General features: G+C 48.6%; 1 protein-coding gene across 1 annotated transcript in view; it reads right to left on the bottom strand.

Annotated features, from left to right (window-relative positions):
• SLCO2A1 (solute carrier organic anion transporter family member 2A1) overlaps window positions 1–19,187 on the bottom strand; it is an 81,723-nt gene extending 62,536 nt beyond the window's left edge. Inside the window, exon 1 of the mRNA XM_058552881.1 lies at window positions 19,092–19,187. Coding sequence (XP_058408864.1) covers window positions 19,092–19,187 — 96 coding nt within the window. The remainder of the gene's footprint in view (window positions 1–19,091) is intronic.
• Window positions 19,188–20,196: the final 1,009 nt, after the last annotated feature.

Raw genomic sequence — 20,196 nt, 5'->3', positions numbered from 1 at the left:
GAGAGAAGATAGACTAGAGGCAGGGAGGCCATTGCAAGGTCTTGGAACAAGGTAGAAGAAACCTCCAGTCATTGGTGGCAGTGGGCCAGGGGGCATCAACTTAGGGGAAGGCAATGCCTTGATGACTAAGCAGAGATGGGGGATGGTGAGTGAGTGTCGAAGACCAAGGAAAGGGGAGGATGATGTTAGGGAAGCAAGAAATTCAAAAACCATGGGGAGCAGGGTGAGTGGTGGGAGGCAGAGTTAGACTATGGTCCTGGGAAAGACACGAGAGGACATCCAGGGAGCCATCCTCGGTTTGACGCTAGCCAGCAGGTGCCTCTAGGGAAAGAGAGCCTCACTTCTGACAACTCTTCAACCCCAAGCCCGGGAAGAAAGGATAAGGTCCCTTCCAGACCATACAGAATCCAAGGACCAATCCCCAAATTAAAATGGTGACCCAGTAGCTACATTCGGGGTCTTGAAATAAATCCCCCTTGGGCTTTCTGCAATGTTGGAGCTCCTTGAGCAATACTGCAGCTGTGGGAAGATGTCTCGTCCCATTATCTCTGTCACCTTTTGCCCCTTGTCCCTGAGGCCAGAGCCTTGTGCCTTGTTAGACTGCACACAGCTGCAAGATGCTATCTGTAAGATGGAGGGTTTGCCTGAAACACAGCCCCAGGGATACCTCCTCATAGAACCTCACTCATTAAATTTGCAGAAGAATTAGGAGGACAGACAGGCCTTTGACGAGGCTCTCTGGGACATCTGAATTCTGACTTGAATGATGAAGGATCTGGAACCTGACAGAGGCTGTTTGATTTCCAACAACATATATGATTTGGTCCAAGTCGAGTCTTGTCTAGTCTTTAGACGGGTGGAAGTCTACTCATCTGGTCCCCACTCTGCCCATTTTCCAGGCGTGGGCAGCCCTGTCATTGAAGGTTGCATCAGGATGCAGGTGGTCAGGCCATCTGCTTGGTCTTTTGTGTTCATCACTAGCCAGCACTTGACCTGGGGCACCTTTGCCCCAAAGAGCCTCCATTCCAGCTCTACTCTCTCCATCACTTCAACAACTTATTTCTGGACTTCTCCGGACAGAGGGCTGCTCCTTCTGTGGCCTCCTCTCTTTGACTTTCCTATCTTTCCCTCCCCTCTGTCTGCCTTCCTCCCCTCTCTAATTCTCAGATCAGCAAGGAGCGGGGTAGAGGGAGAAGCACTTGCAGGGCTCAGATCAGGAAAGGCAGAAGAAACCGAGTGCGTTCCAGTCTTCAGGCAGACAGAAGAGAGAGGGCTTCAGTCAGCACCGCAGAAAATGCCCAATGCCTTTCTTGGAAAAGTTTCCTCAGGTCCCAGGCTGGCATGAGAGAGGAAAGGAAACTGTAACATGAAAGGTCACGGCAGGAGGTCAGGCAAGCATGCTAGTCTCTTTCCCGTCAGAACGCCACGTTTAGAGGAAATCAATTGGAACATCCTTCCCTGGTACCCACACCCTCTGGCACTCTCTCCCACCCTCACCACCCAGGGCCCCAGGGAGTGATGAGGGGAGTGGGCCCCAGTGATCTCCACCGTTGCTGGGAGGGGTCATTCAGGGTGTCAAGGTCTTCTCTGAGCCATAAAATGTCCAGTCTACACACAGGAAATGAGGGCAGGAGAGGGAGTAAGGGGGAAAACAAGCCAATTTCTCAAATTCCCTGTTTACCCACAGTCTTTAGATTTAAGCTATGGATATCATTAGTTAGAGCACCAGACCTCAGCCTCTGAGAACATTTACCATCTCCAAACTACCTGAGAAAACAGAGGGATTGAAATGGAACTCAGCCTAGCACAGCAGGCCTGCGTGCCCAGAGCACCCCTGGAGATTCTTCGAATCCCAGCAAGTGGCCAGCCATGCTCCTCCAGGCTGAGAAGACTCTGCCCCCCACACCCTCTCCACCCTCCCTACCCTCCTTCCTCCTGGCCCAGAGGCAGGTCTTGGGGCCTGAGGTTCACAGCCCTTGGCTTTGCCCCCAGGCCACACACCACAGAAAGCTCTAGGAGGCCTTCACTGGCCAATCTAGGATGCTACCCAAAGTTCCTCCCTTCAATTACGGCTCCACATTAGAGTCTCGTGTTCCCTAGGAACCATTTCAGTTGTCTATGATTACTTCCATCAGTCACTTTAATGAATACCTTGGGGACAAGGATATCACAGCCTCTTCAGTGACCTCTGCATGTGAATCAATGCCCAATATGCGCCTCGCCTCAGAGCCAAGGTTCTTGAACTTCAGTATGCATCAGAATTACCTAGACGGCTATTGAAACAGCTTGCTGGGCCCCACCTCCAGTTTTGGATTCAGTAGGTCTGGGGTGGGGCCCAAGAATTTGCATTTCTAACAAGTTCCCATGTGATGCCGATGCTGCTGGTACAGGGACTACACTTCAGGAAACACAGCCTCAGACTCAAGTAGGTCCTCCTGAGCTCTAACCTAAAAGTGTCCTTCCAGACATCTCTTTCTTGGAGACAAGGCCCAATCTCTGTGTGCAAAACCATTACAAAGGAATGGGGTAAACTGAGGCAATCCCTTGATTTCTCTGCACTCTCCTTGGCCATCTGCCCATCTGGGCACGGGGTCTCCTCACCTGGTGAGAGTCTGGCCGCACTGTCAGTGTGGGCCAGGAGCACCCCACAACTAGCTCTGGCTGTGCACTCTTTCCACCTCCCAACTCCTTTGAGCCCTCCATGCTGCCTCACCTAGAGCTCCTGAAGGCAGTGCAAGGGAATGTGGTTTCATCACTGCACCTGGTTTGTCTTGGCTGGGGTTTCTTCCTGCAGGTTTCAAGCCTCCTGGATGAAATCATCAATAAGTATCTTTAGATGAGGAAAGATTAGCTGAGCAAATACTTGACGCCTACCAGCTGCAGTCCTAGGGGCAGCAGACATGAGCTCACCTACCTTTTCAACACCGCTGTCAATTCATGTCTGCAGCCCAGGGGCCTATGACCTCACAGCAAGTCACAGAACAAATACAGGTAAGCAACACCAGGCAGGGGCATCTAGACACTGGTGATAGGCTGCTCTGTGGAAAGGAGGGAAGCAGACCCTGATAAGGGGATTTTCAAACTGAGGAGTGGATGGAATGTCCTATTCCAGACATCCTTGTGGAAGCTCGCCTCTAAGCACAGCTTCCTCCCATCAGTGACTTCAGTAAAGCCCCTCTGGCCTCCGCACCCCTCCTTTTGGGGCTGCCTGTTGCCCAGTGGTGCTCACCTCTCCTGGCGCCCTCTGCCTGCAGCTGCTATGTTCTGTCCTGTACATGTCCTGAATGTCACTGCCCTTTGACCCTGTGACAGTGTTTTGATGTGTCAATTTGGCTAGGCTATGGTTCCCAATTATTCAATCAAAGACTAATCTAGGTGTTGCCATGAAGGGGGTTTGCAGATGTAATTAAAATATATAATGAGTTGACTTTAAGTAAGGAAGATTATTCTAGATAATCTGAGTGGGCCAGATTCAATCAATCAGAAGGCCTTAATAGCAGGAGGGAGAGAGAGAGAGAGAGATCCCTTCTCTGAACAGAAGCTTCGGCCTAATATCTGTGATCACCCTTCCCTGAGTGCCTGCCCTATGAATTTGGGGGTTGCTTATCTAGCCCCCACAATTGTATAAACCAATTCCTTGAAATAAATCTCTTAATACATATACGTACACATACGTGTGTGTGTGTATGTGTGTGTATTTTCTATTAGCTCTGGTTTGATTGAACCCTGAAGTAGACAAAATAATGGCCTCCCCAACATCCGTGTCTTAATACTCAGAACCTGTGAATATTTTGCCTTACATGGCAAAAAGGACTGTGCAGATGTGATTAAATTAAGGTTCTCAGAATAGGGAGATTATTCTGGATTATGTGAGTGGGCCCAGTGTAATCACAAAAGTCCTTATAAGAGGGAGGCAGGAGGGTCAGAGTCAGAAAAAAAGGTGAGAGGACAGAGATTTCAAGATGCTAAGCTGCTGACTTTTAGGATGGAGGAAGGGGCCACGAGCCAAGGAGTGTAGGTGGCCTCTAGAAACTAGGGAATGCAAGGAAACAGATTCTCCACTTCTCAGCACTGTAAGATGGTAGATTCGTGTTCTTTTAAGCCACTAAGTTTACGGTGATTTGTTACAGCAGCAACAGGAATTTAATACAAACCCTGATTCATACTGCCCTTCCCTTCTCCCCACTACCAATAATGCCCTCATTCAGGCCACCTCTTTTCCCTCAGCAGGACCACACTTCCTCCTTTTCCATGTCCCAGGAAAATCAGTTGTCTTGCCTGCTCAGCTCTCCCTCTGAGAACAGCGCTCCCCCTTGTTTTAGAGAGGGGCCCCTATTCACCACATGGTTCCAGGAGAAGCCCCCAGTTAGAGGACCCTGCCCTGCCTCGGGGAGGGGCACATGACCCAGCTGAACCAATCAGAGTCCTGCCCCAGGAATTTTTCAAGTTGGAACTAAATGAAGGGCAGCAGGTATGCTGGTTGCTGACCATGACTCAGCCATGAAGAAGACAGGTTTACAATGGAAGATAACGACAGTGATGTTCAGAGAGAAATAGAGAGGATAGACAGAGCCCAGCTGGCACTCCAGTCCACCTGCCCAAAGCCTTCACACATTTTTCTATTGTGTTTCTTGTTGATTATCAGGAGATCCTTGTATATTTCAGACATTAGTGCCTAGCCAGTTTTAGATGTTGCAAACATATCCCAATCTGTCATTCTTTTTGCCTTAAACACTCTTCTATTATTAAAGTAGATAAGTCTTCTTTCTTTAGTTGGCATTCTCCTGATAGATCTTCTTTTGTCCTTTGATTGTCAACCTTTTCTTTTAAAGAGCACGTAACTACATTTTCTCTCTCTCTCGCTTTTTTATCCAATCCGAGATTCTCTAGCTTTGAAATGATGGTGAGAATAGTCTATTTTCATGTGATGTAATTTGCTGATAAATCTAGATTTATATCTGCCTCATTTTATTGTGCTCCTATTTACCATGACTTTTTTTGTTGTTATTATTATTATTTTTCCTTTCCTAGTCTTTGTTTGATTAGGTTTCTACTTTTTACCCTCTTCTGCTTTGGAAGGTATTCATTCAATGTCTTTTCTCTTAATGATTAGCCATACATTTTAACATACCTAATTGACCTAACAAAGACTAAAGTTAATTAATTCTTCCACTCTCCTCCCAAACAAGCCAAGGACTTAAGATTTTAACTTCAATTTTCCCTTCCAATTATTGGTGTGTATTATTCTACTTCCATCTTTTCTGCCCTCCATAAATCATTATTATTTTTATCTAGCTACAATCTATAATTACTACCACTTTTTGCATCCACTATAATTACTACCACTTTTTGCATCCTACTCTTTTCTTCTGTGTTTGATTTCCTGCTTTACTAATTTTATCCTTTAGTAGTTTATTTTAGTGAGGACTCATGATTAGTAAATTCTCTGCCTTTGTGTGAAAATCTCTATTTTGTCCTCTCAAATTATCATTTAGCTATAAGATTTGCCTTTGGTGGTAATTTTCTCTTAGCATTTTGAAAATTATTCCATTATTTTCTAGTACTTTTTATTTATTTTGAGAAGCTCGTTGTTGGTCTAATTATTGATTCTTACAAGTAATCTGTAATTTCACGGCTAGTAACTCTTAAAATTGTTCTGTCTTTACTGTTCTGCAGTTTCAGTATGCTGTGTATAGGTAGGTGTCCTTTTTTTGTAAATTCCTCTCAGAACTTACTGTGCTTTCTTTATATTGAGGTCCATATGTTTTATTAATTATGGGAATTCTTTGTCATTTTTTCAATATTGTCTACCATCTATTCATTCTATTCTCTTCTTCGGTACTCATTTCTGGCTTACAGTGGACTTTATCCTTCCTGTCTCCATCTCTCACAATCTGTCTTTCAGTTTCCACTTCTTTATTCCTCTGCTGCATTCAGGGTGACTTCTTCAACCCTATCTTCCACTTACTAATTTTCATTTAGTGCAGATGTGATTAAATTAAGGATTTTAAATTGGGAAATTATCTACTCTTTTCTTGAACCATTCATTGCATCTAATCTGCTATTAACCATTCATTGAATTTTTACTTTCTATATCTGTATTTTTCAGTTCTAGAATTCCCATGTGTTTCTCAAATCTGTCTGCTCCTTTTTCACAGCATTGGTTCTTTCCTGATTTTTCTATTCCTTCTTACACCTCTTTAAACATTTTAATATATTTTTAGGGTCTCTTTCAGAATGTTCCATTATCTCAAAATCTTGGGGTGCTATACTTGCTGCCTGTTGCTCATGGTGGATTGTTTCCTTGTGTGACTTATTATTATTATTTTATTGTTATATAACTCTTCCACAGACATCGTCTTCTCTTGAGGATTCTGGTTGGTCTGGATTGTGAAGTATCCCTCCAGAGTGGTTTTACTCTTGTGTCTACCGGATGGCAAAGACTTATCACCAGCCCAGAACCAATTTTTTATGCTAATTTATTTGCTTTGAGATTCCCATACTATATGGATAGTATAAATTCTGTTTCCAATTCCATGTGGCACAGATTTGGGGTTTTGATTTCCCAGAGGAATTATTTCACCCAGAAGTCCAGTTAGAGATAAGCCTCTTTGCTGTCCCTAGGGTGGTGGGTTCCCCTCTCACCAAGGGGCCCAGCTTTATGCATGAGTCTGAGTGTGGACTCCCCATGTCATCTTTGGTACCCATGTGATTACTAATACCCAGTCTCCATTAGGTGTTTCTTCAGGGTTTCTTTACCAGTCCAATCACACCACACACATTTTCCCCCTCAACCCTTGCTGCAGGGTCAGCTGGTACACTCATCGTTTGGGTGTTCAACTCATTCTTCATTTCTTGCACCTAAAGATTTCACTTTCTTTCTTGCAAGCTTAGCTATGTATTTAAATATTTGGTGGTGTTCTATTTTATGCAGCATCTCTAGGTATTTACAGCAGAAGGGTCCCAGGTTATATGAACTTTTCATGTTGATAGAAACTATAATTCACTATAGTTCTTTGTGATCCATCTTATCCCAACTAACCAGAGCCTTTGGAAGATAGGGACCTTGTCTGATTCATTGTTGTGTTCCCCATGCAGAGGTTACATATCAGATGCATGAAGGTGACTTGTTAGAATTCAGAGTCCATGGCCACATACGTATTAAGCAAAATCCAGTTCTGTCTCAACCTTCTTCTCCCTCATAAAACCCAGTCCTTTTTCCTTTTATTTGACACATGTAGTAATTTTGCATTATTTGTGCATCTGCCCACTGTTTATATCCCTCGTGAGGGCATAGCCCACTCTGTTTTGTTCATCATTGGATCTCCAATGGTTGATGGTAGGTGATCAATAATTACATGTTGTCTGAATGAACGAATGAATGAATGCATCTCAGGCAGCCATCCTGACACCATTCCTGGCCTCAGAGTTCTGAAACCCCTGCTGTTTACAACACCAGCAGAGTGCTGCCTTGTAAACAGTGGGTGGTCAATGAAGGCTCAACAAATGACTGGGTGAAAGCCCACCCAGGGATGTCCCCATATCCTCCCAGGCGTAAACCTCCAGGCTCAGGACCAGACCCCAGGCAGCACTTAGCAGATCCTGTCCCAGCCTCTGTCCTCACTGCCTCCCCCTCAGGCCCACTCTTCCTACATGGCACAGAGCCCATCAGATACATTCACTTCCCCAAGATGTTTGGCCAGCCCTTAGGGCTGGATTCCCAAGCTCTGAGCCAGCCCTTGAGAGTGGGCACCAGAAGAACTGAGACGGCTTCCTGGGTAGAAACGCCTCTCAGTCTTCCCAGAAAAGAAAATGTTCCGTAGTTTTATCTCTCTTTAAGAGTTACCGTATTGTTTTCTGACTTCACCTCCATCACTGGGGAGCGATAAAACTCAAATGCGGTAACAGACATAAAAACGCAGTGGCAACAGTGAGGGGCACTGCAGGAATGGTCCTTCCAGACAACCCCATACCCCAGCTGCCGCCCCGGCCGCATCTTTGGCCCATCCTCAGGTACCTGGAGACCAGTCACCTCCCACCTTACATGGCATTTCATATACCACAACGAGATAGCTCACTGCACCCAGCAGAGGAGAGTGGGGGTGTCACCACAGACTTTAGGGCTTTTTAATTGGCAGTTTTTCTAATTATAAATACAGGACATGTTTATTGTAGCAAAATGGAAAACATAGAGAGTCATAAAGAAGAAAAACAAAACCATTTATAGGCTTCCCACACAGAGAACTATCTCTGCTTAGGTACACCCTCTTCAAGTCTTCTTGTGACTTAAAAATTTGGATCAGCTTTACATACGGTTGTTCATCCTGCCACGTCTTATAGAATGAACCCTTCCTCCAATTTTAAACTATTCTCAATAAAACTTTAAAAAATGATTTGTAAATGCTCCATAGATGGATGTTCCGTGATTTACTTATTGCCTCCCCGGTTGCTAGACACACAAGTCGTTTGCTCGTTATTAGTTTCTGAGCAGATGAGTTACATGATAAAATGTTGTTCAGCAGACAGGTTTCCATTTTTTCTTTCACGAAGTGTTTCTAAGTCACTTGATTGCCGCCCCCACCCCACGCCGGGTCCCTGGTCTAAATGCTCGTGTGCTGTACAGCTGGAGTATCGGTCTAGCCTTATAACCATGGGTGAGGGAATGTGCAGCAAGAAAGGAAAGCTGAGGAACAAAGACATTGGAGGCCACCATTGTCACATATGGCTTGGGAAAATGAAACAATAAATATAAATAGACAGCCTTGCTTGTGTCTGTAGGTATGAAGGACGGAAGCAGCAAAGCTCTGGCTCAGCTGGTCTGGTGGGTCTGTGGTGGGATGCAGGGAGCAGCTGTAGAGGAAAGAGCCTTAAGACAGAGTCCCCAAATCCCAGCTCTATCACTGTGTAATGTGGCAAATGCCATGAGCTGCTTCCCAATTTCCTCCACTATAAAATGTGGACAATTCGCACCTCGTAGCACGAGAGGTAGTGTTTAGTCAGATGGCGTTTCTGAAAGGACTTGTCTACTTATTATTTCACTAAATTTGGCACATCATGGGTGCCCCCCAATGCATTTGCACTCACAACTAAATATCCCTGTGCCGCATATATTTTACCACACGTACGAGTCCTAATAAAATGTATCCATCTTTGTGATGATAGCTCAGAAAATCACGATGGCTGCTAAAAATGTGTTGGGGCTGAGGGTGAGAATTCTGAATATTTGTGACTTTAAGGCAACCAAAACAGGCAGCAAGGGCACTTTACTCAGGAAGTGGACAACCACAAGGCCCTGTAGGCTCGCTTTCCAAATCAGTGACAAGGTCCAGGGGTGGAGATGGCCCAATAGACAAGGCTGGTTCTACATTAATTTGGCCCTGCCAGTCTGGGGTGGGTAGGATGTGAGGGGTGCAGTCCTGGGGTGCAGGCTGGGATCCACAGGTATGTCCCCACTAGCATTAGGCCAGATGTCCTCTGCAAAGGTCTCTATTGGGCCCTCTGGCAATGAAGCCAAGGGAGGTGGTCCCCAGTGAGCCCCTTCTCTAGAGAGATGTCGTCCAGCTGGAGGCTGGAGGGTGGACTCAATGACCTGTCCAAGGCTCTTCCAGGCTTGGCATGGACACTCCATGAAAGCTCCCAAAGTCAGCGAGGAGTGGGATCTGGGGGTTGAGAACAGAGGAACATGGAGGTGAGAAGGAGGAGTGGGAGAGATGGATGGGTACAGGCCTTGGAGCTCATGAGAGCATAAGAAACTTGCAGGGCCTGATGGGATGGGAAGGCCTCTGCTGGCTTTGGGGAACCCTGGGCCTACCAGCCTCCACAAAGCCTGAGGCCCCCTGTGAGTGACGATCAAGCAAGGAAACCTTTGTGATCTGGGACAACAGGAGTCAGGGGCCACTCATGTCCCTCAGCAGTGCCCACCATGAGAACCTGGTTCGGCTTTTAGAGGAGGGCACCCAGACCATCTGGCTTTCTATTGAGACCTTGCCAAGAAGTTCCCCAGTTAGAGGGACTTATGGGAGAGGGGAGACTGCTTTCTCCTAGAAACAGTGAGGAGAGTGACCAGGAGGAGAAGGTCTGCAGCACCCCTCTGGGGGACATGCCTGGAAGGATAGGCGCAGATTTCAGCTCAACACAGGAGAAACCTGCTAAAAGCCTGTGGTACTCCCGGTAGCTGGGCCTGCCTTGAGACGTGGTCAGTTCCCCATCGCTGGGACTACGCGAGCAGAGGCAAGGACATCATCAAGAGGACTCCTGCCTCTTGAGCAGGTGAGCTTTCTCATCACTTTCAATTCTGAAATTCAATAATTCTATACACCAGGCACCATCTTTCCAAAGCTCAGTTTTATCATCATTTGTATACATTCTTTACAATGAGAAGTTAGACATGCCATAAAAATCAGGACGAGTGATGCCAGCAGGACTGGGCACGAGGACTTCCACGTACAAACAAGAGGGAGAGACGGGCCTTGCTGTTCTGCGAGAACCCAGCCTTGGGCGTCTTGGTTCTCACTCATCTTCTCTCCGGAAGCCTCCAGTCTCTTCCTGCCATGGATCCTTGAAGTTTATTTCCAGTCCTGGGCACCATCCCCGACCCTCCATCGGTGCCTCCCCTGCCCCACTGGCAGAGGGTGGAAGTCCATTCTGTGAAAGGCCACAGCAAGGGAGGCAGTAGGGTGAACACCTTGTCCCAATCTGCCCAGAACTTTTCCAGTTTTAAAACGAAAGTCCTGTGTCCCAGGAAACCCTTCAGCCGTGGGCAAATGGAGACAGTTGGCCATGCCAGGAAACAGGGAACTTACAGGCAACTGTTTCTTGAAAACGTGGGAGCCTCTTAGGGAGCTGAGCACAGACAGCGATGCCTGGTAAAGAGCAGCCCGGGAGACACTCAATCAAGGCTTAAGAATGAGCAAGGCTCAGGCTCCTGCCCCGACGCTCAGCTCCCAGACACTTCCCTCAAATCCCTGCAAAGCAGAAGCAAAGCTGGCAGTTTTCAAAGGGCCCTGAGGCACAAAGCAGAATGCCTTGTAAAACCGACTGAGAAAGTGGTCAGCTTAATCCCATCCTGCAGTCTCTTTGGCAGCCAACTGGGCAGGAGAAGTGTGACCCTGGAAGCCTGCTGTCCTCCCTCCCCCTCCTTTCTGCCACTGTCCCTTTTCCCCAGGCCCACAGGGGCCTCACTGCAGTCTCTAGCTGGAACCTCTCCCGGGGTGTCCCACAGGGCTCAGCCCAGGAGTTGTGACATCCACGCCCCACACCTGTCCCACTTAAACTTTCTAGGTACCGTTCCCTCTGCGCCCAGCAAGCTGGCTGGTGAACTAACCAGCTAAACTCGTTCTGACCTGAGGTCTGCCTGTGCTGTTTCCCAGGTACGCTCCACCTGGAGCCACATCTGGGACACCAGAGCTAGACACATCATGGCCTCCTGGAGCATCAATGTGACTTCAAGATTGGGGGAAAGTACAACATATTATTTGGAAACACATAGATATTGTGGAGGAAAATATAAAATTCACTTGATTCTAAGATAAAACATAAAATATCACAGAAATGTAACACTCAAGTTAGTTAAACCACATCTCCAGACACCTCCCTTCATTCTCTTGTCCTACCCCTGTGTGGAAACCCGTTCACTCCCTTCTAGAATTCAGGGCATCTTGGTGGGGCAGTGTGACAAACACTAGAGTACTGGAGCCCTCCCTGATGACATCTGCATTCCAACTGAGGCCTTCTGTGCTCTAGGCCACCACCTCCCAAGGGTGTTGGATGGAGCCTTCTTCAGAACCTAAATAGGTATTACTGATGTTTGGGTAAACAAAATGAAACTTGTCATCAGGACTCCCGGGGCCCTACGGGACTCAGGAGCACACTGAATCTCTAAGAAAGGGTGAGTTTGCCCATATTTCTGGAGACAGGGGAGCAGCCCTGTGGGGTGGGTGCCCATGCTGACCAGACTGAGTGTCCCAAAGGCCCCAAGTCCTGGGCTTACTGCCCTGGCTGGTGCCCCCAGCCGTGCCAGAGCCCCCAGTGGTTTCCCCTGAGCCTCCTTAGCAGGTCCATCCAACAGGGCAAGAGGCCAGGAAGAGGCCCACTCACCGGGTAGTGTCATCCCATCCTTCAACCCCGCACTGTAGCCTGAGACTCCCTGCCTCAGTTTCACTCCCCACCCCTGATCTAATTTAATCCATCTCAAACAGTAGGACACACCCAGAGAATCAAACTTCTCTAAACGAGAGAGCTGGGGATTGATCAAAGAAACGCGGCCAGCCCGCACCCTCCACTTTCGCCAGGTTTCATAACAGCTCTCCCAGCAAAGTCAGACCCAACTGGCCCTGCTCCTAGTCTCATCTCAATCAGCAGGAGATGAGAATCTGAGAACTTGAAAGGAACTCAGAGATCACTGAGCTCAGGCCCAAATGTTCACAGACCAGAGACTCCAGAGGGGCATTCTGAGGGCATTCTGTGGCCATGGGAAGAAGGCAGCTGGGGAGTGAGGTGACCTGGGTAGGAATTCCTGCTTTGCCATTTACTGGATGTGCGGTCTTGCATGAGCCTCGAGTTCCTCAAGTGTGAAATGGAGATGTTGACAGCTCTCTTGCGGGGCTGTCACTGAGAATAGAAAAAGCTTAGGAACATAGATTAAAAAATCAAGTTGAAGGGAAAAGAGATAACATTCAGCCATGGCCAGAAGACAAGGTGGAGCACACAAATACATAGGATCCCACCCAGCTACTAAGTGAGCTTTAAATCTGTCCTTCCATCTTCCTAAAAGGCAAAGTAGAAGGGAAACTGAATGGGTTATAAAATTTGGTATCCAGAAGATAAACACATACCAGTGGAGAATAAAAATCAAGCTTTTACCTGATTTCAAGACTTGCTGTATAGCTACAGTAATCAAGACAGTGTGGTACCGGCAGAGAGATGTACACACACATCAATGAAATCTAATAGAAACCAAGGATAACACACACAAGTACGGTCAACTGATTTTCAGTTAAGCGTCAAAGGCAATTCAACAGAGAAAGGATAGTCTTCACAACAAATGGTGCAAGACCAATTGGATGACCACAGGTAAAAAAATGAAACTTAATCTAAATCTCACACCTGTACAAAAATGAACTCAAAATGGATCATAGATTTAAATGCAAAATTATAAAACTTTTAGGAGAAAACCATCAGGAACTAGGGTTTGGTGAAGAGTTCTTAGACATGACACCAAAAGCAAGATCCAGAGAATAAAAAATTGATAAATTAGACTTCATCAGAATCAAAACCTTTTTCTCAATGAAAGACCCTGTTAAGAGGATGAAAAGCTATAGACTGGGAGAAAATATTTGCAAACCACATGCCCAACAACTTGTACCTTGTATAGACAAAGAGCTCTCAAAACAATAGTAAAAAAAATCCGATTAGAAAATGGACAAAATATATGACCAGACCTTTCAATGAAGAGGATATACACGTGGTAAATACACACATGAAAAGATGTTCAACATCACCAATCATTAGGGAAATGCAAATTAAGACCATGATGAGATGTCGCTACACTTATTAGAATAGCTAAAGTAAAAAGTAGTGACAACACCTGGCCAGTGACAACTGGCAAGGATGAGGAGAAACTGGATCTCTCATACATTGCTGGTGCAAATGTAAAATGGTACGGCCACTTTGGAAAATAGTTTGGCAGTTTCTTAAAAAAAAAAAATCAACATGCAACTACCATATGACCCAGCAAATGCACTCCTGGGCATTTAATTCAGAGAAATAAAAATTTATGTCCACACAAAAACCTATACACAAATTGTCCACAGCAGCTTTATTTATAATAGCCCCAAACTGGAAATAACCCAAATGTGGTTCAATAGCTGAATGGTTAGACAAATCATGGTACATCCATATCATGGAATACTACTCAGCAATAAAAAGGAACAAAATATTGATAAATACAACAATCTGGATGGATCTCAAGGCCATTATGCTGAATGAAAAAAGCCAATCCCACAGGGTCATATTGCATGATTCCATTTATATAACATTCTCAAAATGACAAAATTAATAGCAATGAAGAACAGATTAGTGGTTGGGAGGGGTTAGGGATGGTAGTTGGAAGAGGGTGGTGTGACTGTCAAGGAGCACAACAGGGATCTTTGTGGGGATGGAACAGTTCTTGTGTCTTGAAGTGGTGGGGTGGTGGTTCCACGAATTTATACATGTGATACAATGGCATGGACTGTATACACGCATGATAGCAATGCCAGTTTCCTGCTTTTGGTATCATATTGTAGTTACCTAAGATGGAACCATTGGGGAAAACAGCGTGAAGGGTATACAGGACCTCTCAGTACTATTTTTCTTATGAATCTATAATTGTTTCAAAATAAAAAGTTGTTTAAAAGCTCAAAATACATCAAGCTTTGTCTGGTACTAAGAACTCAGCTGACTTTCTCCCATAGCCCCTCCCTTGTAAGGGAGCCCCCAAGTACCGTAGTGACAACCCTTCAGTGCTGGTCCTGTGGGGTATACACAAGTATAAATTCACACAGCTATTTCCTCATGTCCTTCCTCAACAGACACAGAGGGTGCAATGCCCAAGTACATGTCAGTGAACCTACGATGCAGAATGGGGGCCAAACCAGCCCAGCCCCACACAAGGTCCTCTGATGGCTCATTTGCCCACAGGCACCCCTGGTTTCTCAGCTCCACCATTACTGGCTCTCCAGCTTTGTCATGTAACTGGGGCTCTCTACAGGCCAGTGCCTCCACAGGCAGAAACTGGGTGAAGTAACGAACAGCTGGAGATGGTTAAAACCACGGGACACGATAAAACCAAGCAGGGGTGGGAAGCGGGAGACCAAGGAGTGGTAAGGTCTGGACTGGGGGGCCATCCACATTCCTCTGCATGGACCATGACCTATTCCACAAGCAGAGCAAAAGAAGGTGAGGGGAAGCCACGCCACCATCCCAACATCCCAATACCACGTCTGGGTCTCCCAGAAGGGGAAAAAAGTAGTCACTGTCACAGACAAAAGAGAACAGATCAGAGAGAGATGAAATGAGCTATCTATATTGTGAGACATAAACCGCTCTTCCGTTGGTTCTGTGGCAGCATAGATCACAAATTGATCGCCAGGAGAGAAAACGAAAGCCAAGAAGGGCTTTAGCATCATCACATGAGGAGAGGGTCTGAGTGACCTGTGACCCCCACCCCACCCCACTTGTTCCCATTGTCCCCCTACCCCCACCCCAACAAGCAGGGCAAGGCTGGCCTTTTGGGACAGATGCCCCGAGAACAGAATAAATGCTGTCCACAATGTCAGAGAAACAGCACCCCAGGGGAGGAGTGGGCATGTCTTCATTCACGGGGTCAGATTCACGAATTCTTTGGCCCAGGGACGTGGATCGAGTGTTTTCCGGAGCAGGAATTGCAGGTTGCTGGGATTTAGCCCTTTCCCCTGGGAACTGAGATGTTAACCCAAGGCGCCCCGCCACGGCCGGCGGTCAGAGGCCTCAGGGAGTTGTGGACACAGGCCAGGACAAAGTACCTCTCCCTCATTTTTGGGCCTCCCTCCCAGGTCAAAGGTCACCGGGTCACTCAGGCTAAGCTGTGAGGTTTGTCTATCCCTTTCTTCCCACTGTTTTTCCCCAGCCGTCCACCCCACTGGAATGTTCCCCCACTGACAGGATATACATGAGTTCACTACACTGGGGCCCTGGGTGTGCTGAAATTTGGGCAGCAGTTACCAATCGACCCTTCCTTCTATGAGATAACCTCAGTTTGACCCCGAAAGTTTCATTTTAGGAAAAACAGATGTCTTTTGAAGCTGGCAGGAAAAGTTAGCCACAAAGGCTCCCTCCTACCTCCCCCAACCCAGCCCCTGTAATCATTGAATGAACCTGGTTTTAATTTAGAGTCTTAGAGTTCTGGATGACAAACTGCTCCCTCTCACAAGGATGGGTGAGCAGATCCTCTACTTCTTAAGAATCCTGTAAACCAGAGGCAGCAGAGACTGTCTCCAGACTAAATACGGTTGTATTTACTCCTGCCAGAGGATACAAAAAACTCAGTGAGAGTGAGACCTGCCAGGCTCTTCAGATGAGAGTTATGAGGAATGAGAGGGTGTGAGCCTGTTGGCCATCCAGAGCATCCACGCTGCAGCCACGGCAGCCCCCCCGATCACGGCTGGGGATGTGTGTATCACCAGGGCCTGGAGAAAGCCCTGACCACTTGGAAAAAGCACACCCATGGTATCCCCACGTGCTAAACCAGAGCTGAGCAGCACCTTGTGATGGTGAGGGCCGGGTTGCACAGCGGTTAGGGTCTCCGACTCTGGAGTCTCACATACTCAGTTCCTCTACCCTCCACTCCTTTCTGGTTATGTGTCCACGCACAAGGGACCAGCTTCACGAAGCCTTGTTTCCTCATCGTTAATGAGGCCAGTAATAGTACCCACTTGGTAGAGCTGTAACGACGATTAAACATGGGTAAAATATTTCCATAGTTCTTGGTACATTCAGACAGCTCCATGACTGTTAGCTACTATTACTATTATTTTGGACTTTATTATTATTAACTGTGGTTTCTCTTAACTATTAACTATGTCTCATGGAATGGGGCATAATTGGTGGAACAATAGATCCTAAATGATGTTTGAACGTGCAGTCCTGTTTGTTGAGGCAAGCACTGACCTCACATGGATGCCAATCCCAGAGAGCCCAGCATGGTTTACAAAGCCCTTTTCCTCTGCCTCATCCCACATAATCCTCATGGAGCCCCACGAGGTGGGAATTGTTCATATTGCCCTGTTTTTTCACAAAAGGACTCTGAGGCCCAGGAAAGCTGAGGAGTGCTTCCCCATGTCACGTAGTTAGTAAGAAGCTAGAATCGGACTTGGATCTGAGTCTCCTTTCATCATCCCCTTCCCCTAAACCATATGGTATGGGGAGTTTTGCAGGAATGTCATAAAGCCAATTGGTTAATCTGTCTCAGCAACAAGAAACCTAGAAAAATGATGGGTCCTCAGGTTGGGTGTCCCCTGTTCCCCTGCATGTCACACATGACACAGGACATCTGCAGTCTATCTTCCACTGAGAGGGTACAGGGCAGTCACTCAGCCTCTCATTGAGAGAAAGAAATCTCCCATCAAACAGCAAAGCCCCCAGACAGCCAGTACCACCTTCTGGAAGCAAAGGCTTAAGTGAGTTTAGCTAACGGAATTCCAGGCCCTCGTTTGCCTTGAGATATACAACCTTGTACCTGGTTTCAGGCTGATAAGTGAAACTCAGTGGAAATCTCCCCAAACTCTGGTCTTAGAATTACTGTGGATCAACAGAGGCAATGATTAAGCAAATTTGATTTTTATAATTAAGGAAAACTCTTAACTACTAGGAGCCTTTACAAGGCCAATTGGCCTGGGCCCAGGCCTCAGGCACATGTGGCTAAATCATTAGCATGTGATAAATTATCTTATTTTTATAGATCTTTAAAGAAACTGCTATCATAAACTCATTTATTTTAGGGACTCAGAGTGGGTCTAAATGGATCAATCTCATTGGGGGTTACCCTCACCATCAGAACTCCATTCTGGGACAGGCCTCCCTCCTGCCCTTCGTGGTGAAAACAGGGGGAGCTGCCTCACTCTGGCTCCCTCCTGAGCCTCTCTCTTCTCAGACCACCCAACCATTGACCTCACCCTTCCTTCCCAATTCCTAAGTTATAAACACCAAATGTTCCACAGTTCTCTGCAGAAACTTCTCCAACACTCTTCTAAATGTTGAGAACAAAACTGCACATGGTGTCCTCATCCAGGTCTGGCCACAGGTGAGGAAATTGGAGGATTATCTTAAACTATCTAAAAATTTCTGTGTCATATATATCCAACCATGAAATCAATTCAGCCTTTCTTTACTGTGGTGTGGGGAGAGAGTAGAAGCAGGGGTGGGGATCCCAGCTCCACCGCTAACAACATGGTAAGTATATACAGTAGGATCCACTGTGACCTCCAGATGCCTTTCTGTTGGACACTCACATAACCAGCCCACAGAGACCCCCACCCTCCTTTTGTGTGATCTGGGTTCCCTTTAATTGCACCAGTTGGAGGCTTTACCTAGCCCCATCTGATGGTATGCTTGTCACAAACAACCTCTCTGAACCAACAATCCCCACCCTTACCCCAAGGAACCCTGATGTGGGCTCTGCACAGCAGTTTTGCCCCACCAGGAAGTGCATTCCTCAGTTGCTTCTGCCCCGCCAGAATGGGCAAAAGAGCCTGCGTGTAGATTCAGCCATTTCAGGTCCTCCTAGAGCTGTGAGGCAGTGGAAAGCTTTCCTGACCGTCTGGGGAAGAAAGTCCTCACCATACAGCTGCCTACACCCCATCTTCTCTTCACTCACTCCCCATAACTTGCCAGGCGAGAGGCACCTGCATAGATGTTACTGAACAGACTGTGAGGCCCCTGCTTTCCTGGGGCCAGTTCCAGACTAGGAAACTGGTCCAAGTTGGCAAGGTCGGTCGCCAGCCTCGGGGGAATTCTGAACATTGCGGGCGGCAGCAGCGAGGTAGCAGAGTCCCCGCTGTTGCTCTCGGGGAAGATGAAAGCCTGGGGAAGGAGAATTCTCTTCTACCACCCACCCCAAGATGAGCCGGGCTCTCATCTCCATCTCAGAGGGACAACAGCCTGTCCCCGACAAGGCATCAGACCCGGGCACCTCCAAGCCCACCCCCTTAACGAAGTAACTGCCCGCCAGAGACCGAAAACTTGCCCCGAGAGATGTTCTTTTTCAAAGAACCGGACAATCTCCTCGGCTAGCCCCAGGACTGTCTGAGTAGAGGGGGCCCAGTAAGCAGGTACTTTCGTTGTCCTGTTTCTTCCCCTGACGAGGGCGTGTGAGCGCGCGCGACACACACGCGCGCACACACACACGCGCGCCCTGCACGCGCTCGCCTGTGCAGGCGTCCCCTCACCCGCCGTGCCAGGCCCGGGGATGCGTTCGGAGCGCGGCCCCGACGGCGCAGGAGGGAGCCCCCGGCGCCTCCTGGGCTCCCGCAGGACCGACGCCGGGCCCCGCGGACGGTCCCGGGTTCTCCGCTCACCTTAATGTTGCTGAAAATTGAGCGGGGACAGCGGCGGGCTCGGCCCGAGGAGGCGTCGCTGCCCTGGCGCGCGCCGGGCTTGGGCAAGAGCCCCATGGTGGCGGGCGACGGCGGGCCGGGCGGCGGCAGCGGCGCGGGGGCGCGTCCCCTCCGGCCGGGTCCGGGCGGCGGCTGCCGGGCGAGCCGGGGCCGGGGCGCCTGGGGCGGGTGCGGCCGGGCTGGTGGGTGGCGAGCGCGGCGGCGGTGGCCGCAGGAGGCGCGCAGCGGCGACTGAGCGAGAGAGTGCGCGCCCAGAAGTTTTATAAGTGGCCGCCGCCGCCGCCGATGATGAAACGCGCCCTCCCTCCTCCCTCTTTTCCTCGGGTGTCAAAGGCGCTGTGAGCCCCCGCCCCCGCCGCTACCGCCCCCCCAGACAGGTGTGACGCGGCGGCCCGTCGCGCTTGACCTCGTTCCCGGCCCCGGGGTGTCTCTCTGCTCCGGGAGCTCGGCTTGGACCCGCGAGGCTCGACCGCCCCTGGAGAAGGTCCTGCCTGCCGGGAGGGTGGGGGTGGGGAAGTGGCAGGCCCGGGGAGGGGAGGTAGAGGCTAGAGGGGGCAGGAGGCTGCAGGAGGGTGGGGGCGCCCGAGAGACTGGCGGGACCAGGGTGGGTGCAGTGGGGACAGGCGGGTGGGAGCCTAGAGGGGACCGGAGAAGGGGTCGGCAGGGGTATGGGGGCAGGAGGAGGCAAGAGAAGGACCGAGGGGTACCGGAGGGGTCAGAGGGAGCCAGAGGAGGGGTGGAGGGGAGCCGGGGTTTCTGGAGGAGAGGGGAGCCCGCGCACCCCTCCCGACGCACTCGCGGAGATTTACGGAGCCGGTCTCTGCTTGTTTGCACTCGCCGAAAACCTGGGCTCTCTGTTCCGGTGATGGCTCGAGACTTGCTGAGGCTCTGTTTGTGTCGAGGACTGATTTATATTTAAACTGCTCTTTGCACTGGAGAGGGGGCCGGTAACAAGGTGGACAAGTAGGGGCCGCCCCGGGCTGGGCCCGAACTCTCTGGACCCGAGCCAAGGTAAACTGCAGGCGCTGTCAAGTGTCAGCACGGCTGGGTCTGGCCCGGAGTACTG

Source organism: Diceros bicornis, chromosome 2 (assembly GCF_020826845.1).
Source record: "Diceros bicornis minor isolate mBicDic1 chromosome 2, mDicBic1.mat.cur, whole genome shotgun sequence".
Taxonomy (NCBI): domain Eukaryota; kingdom Metazoa; phylum Chordata; class Mammalia; order Perissodactyla; family Rhinocerotidae; genus Diceros; species Diceros bicornis.
The sequence above is the reverse complement of the archived record's forward strand: the minus strand, read 5'-3'. Positions and strand labels throughout refer to the sequence as shown.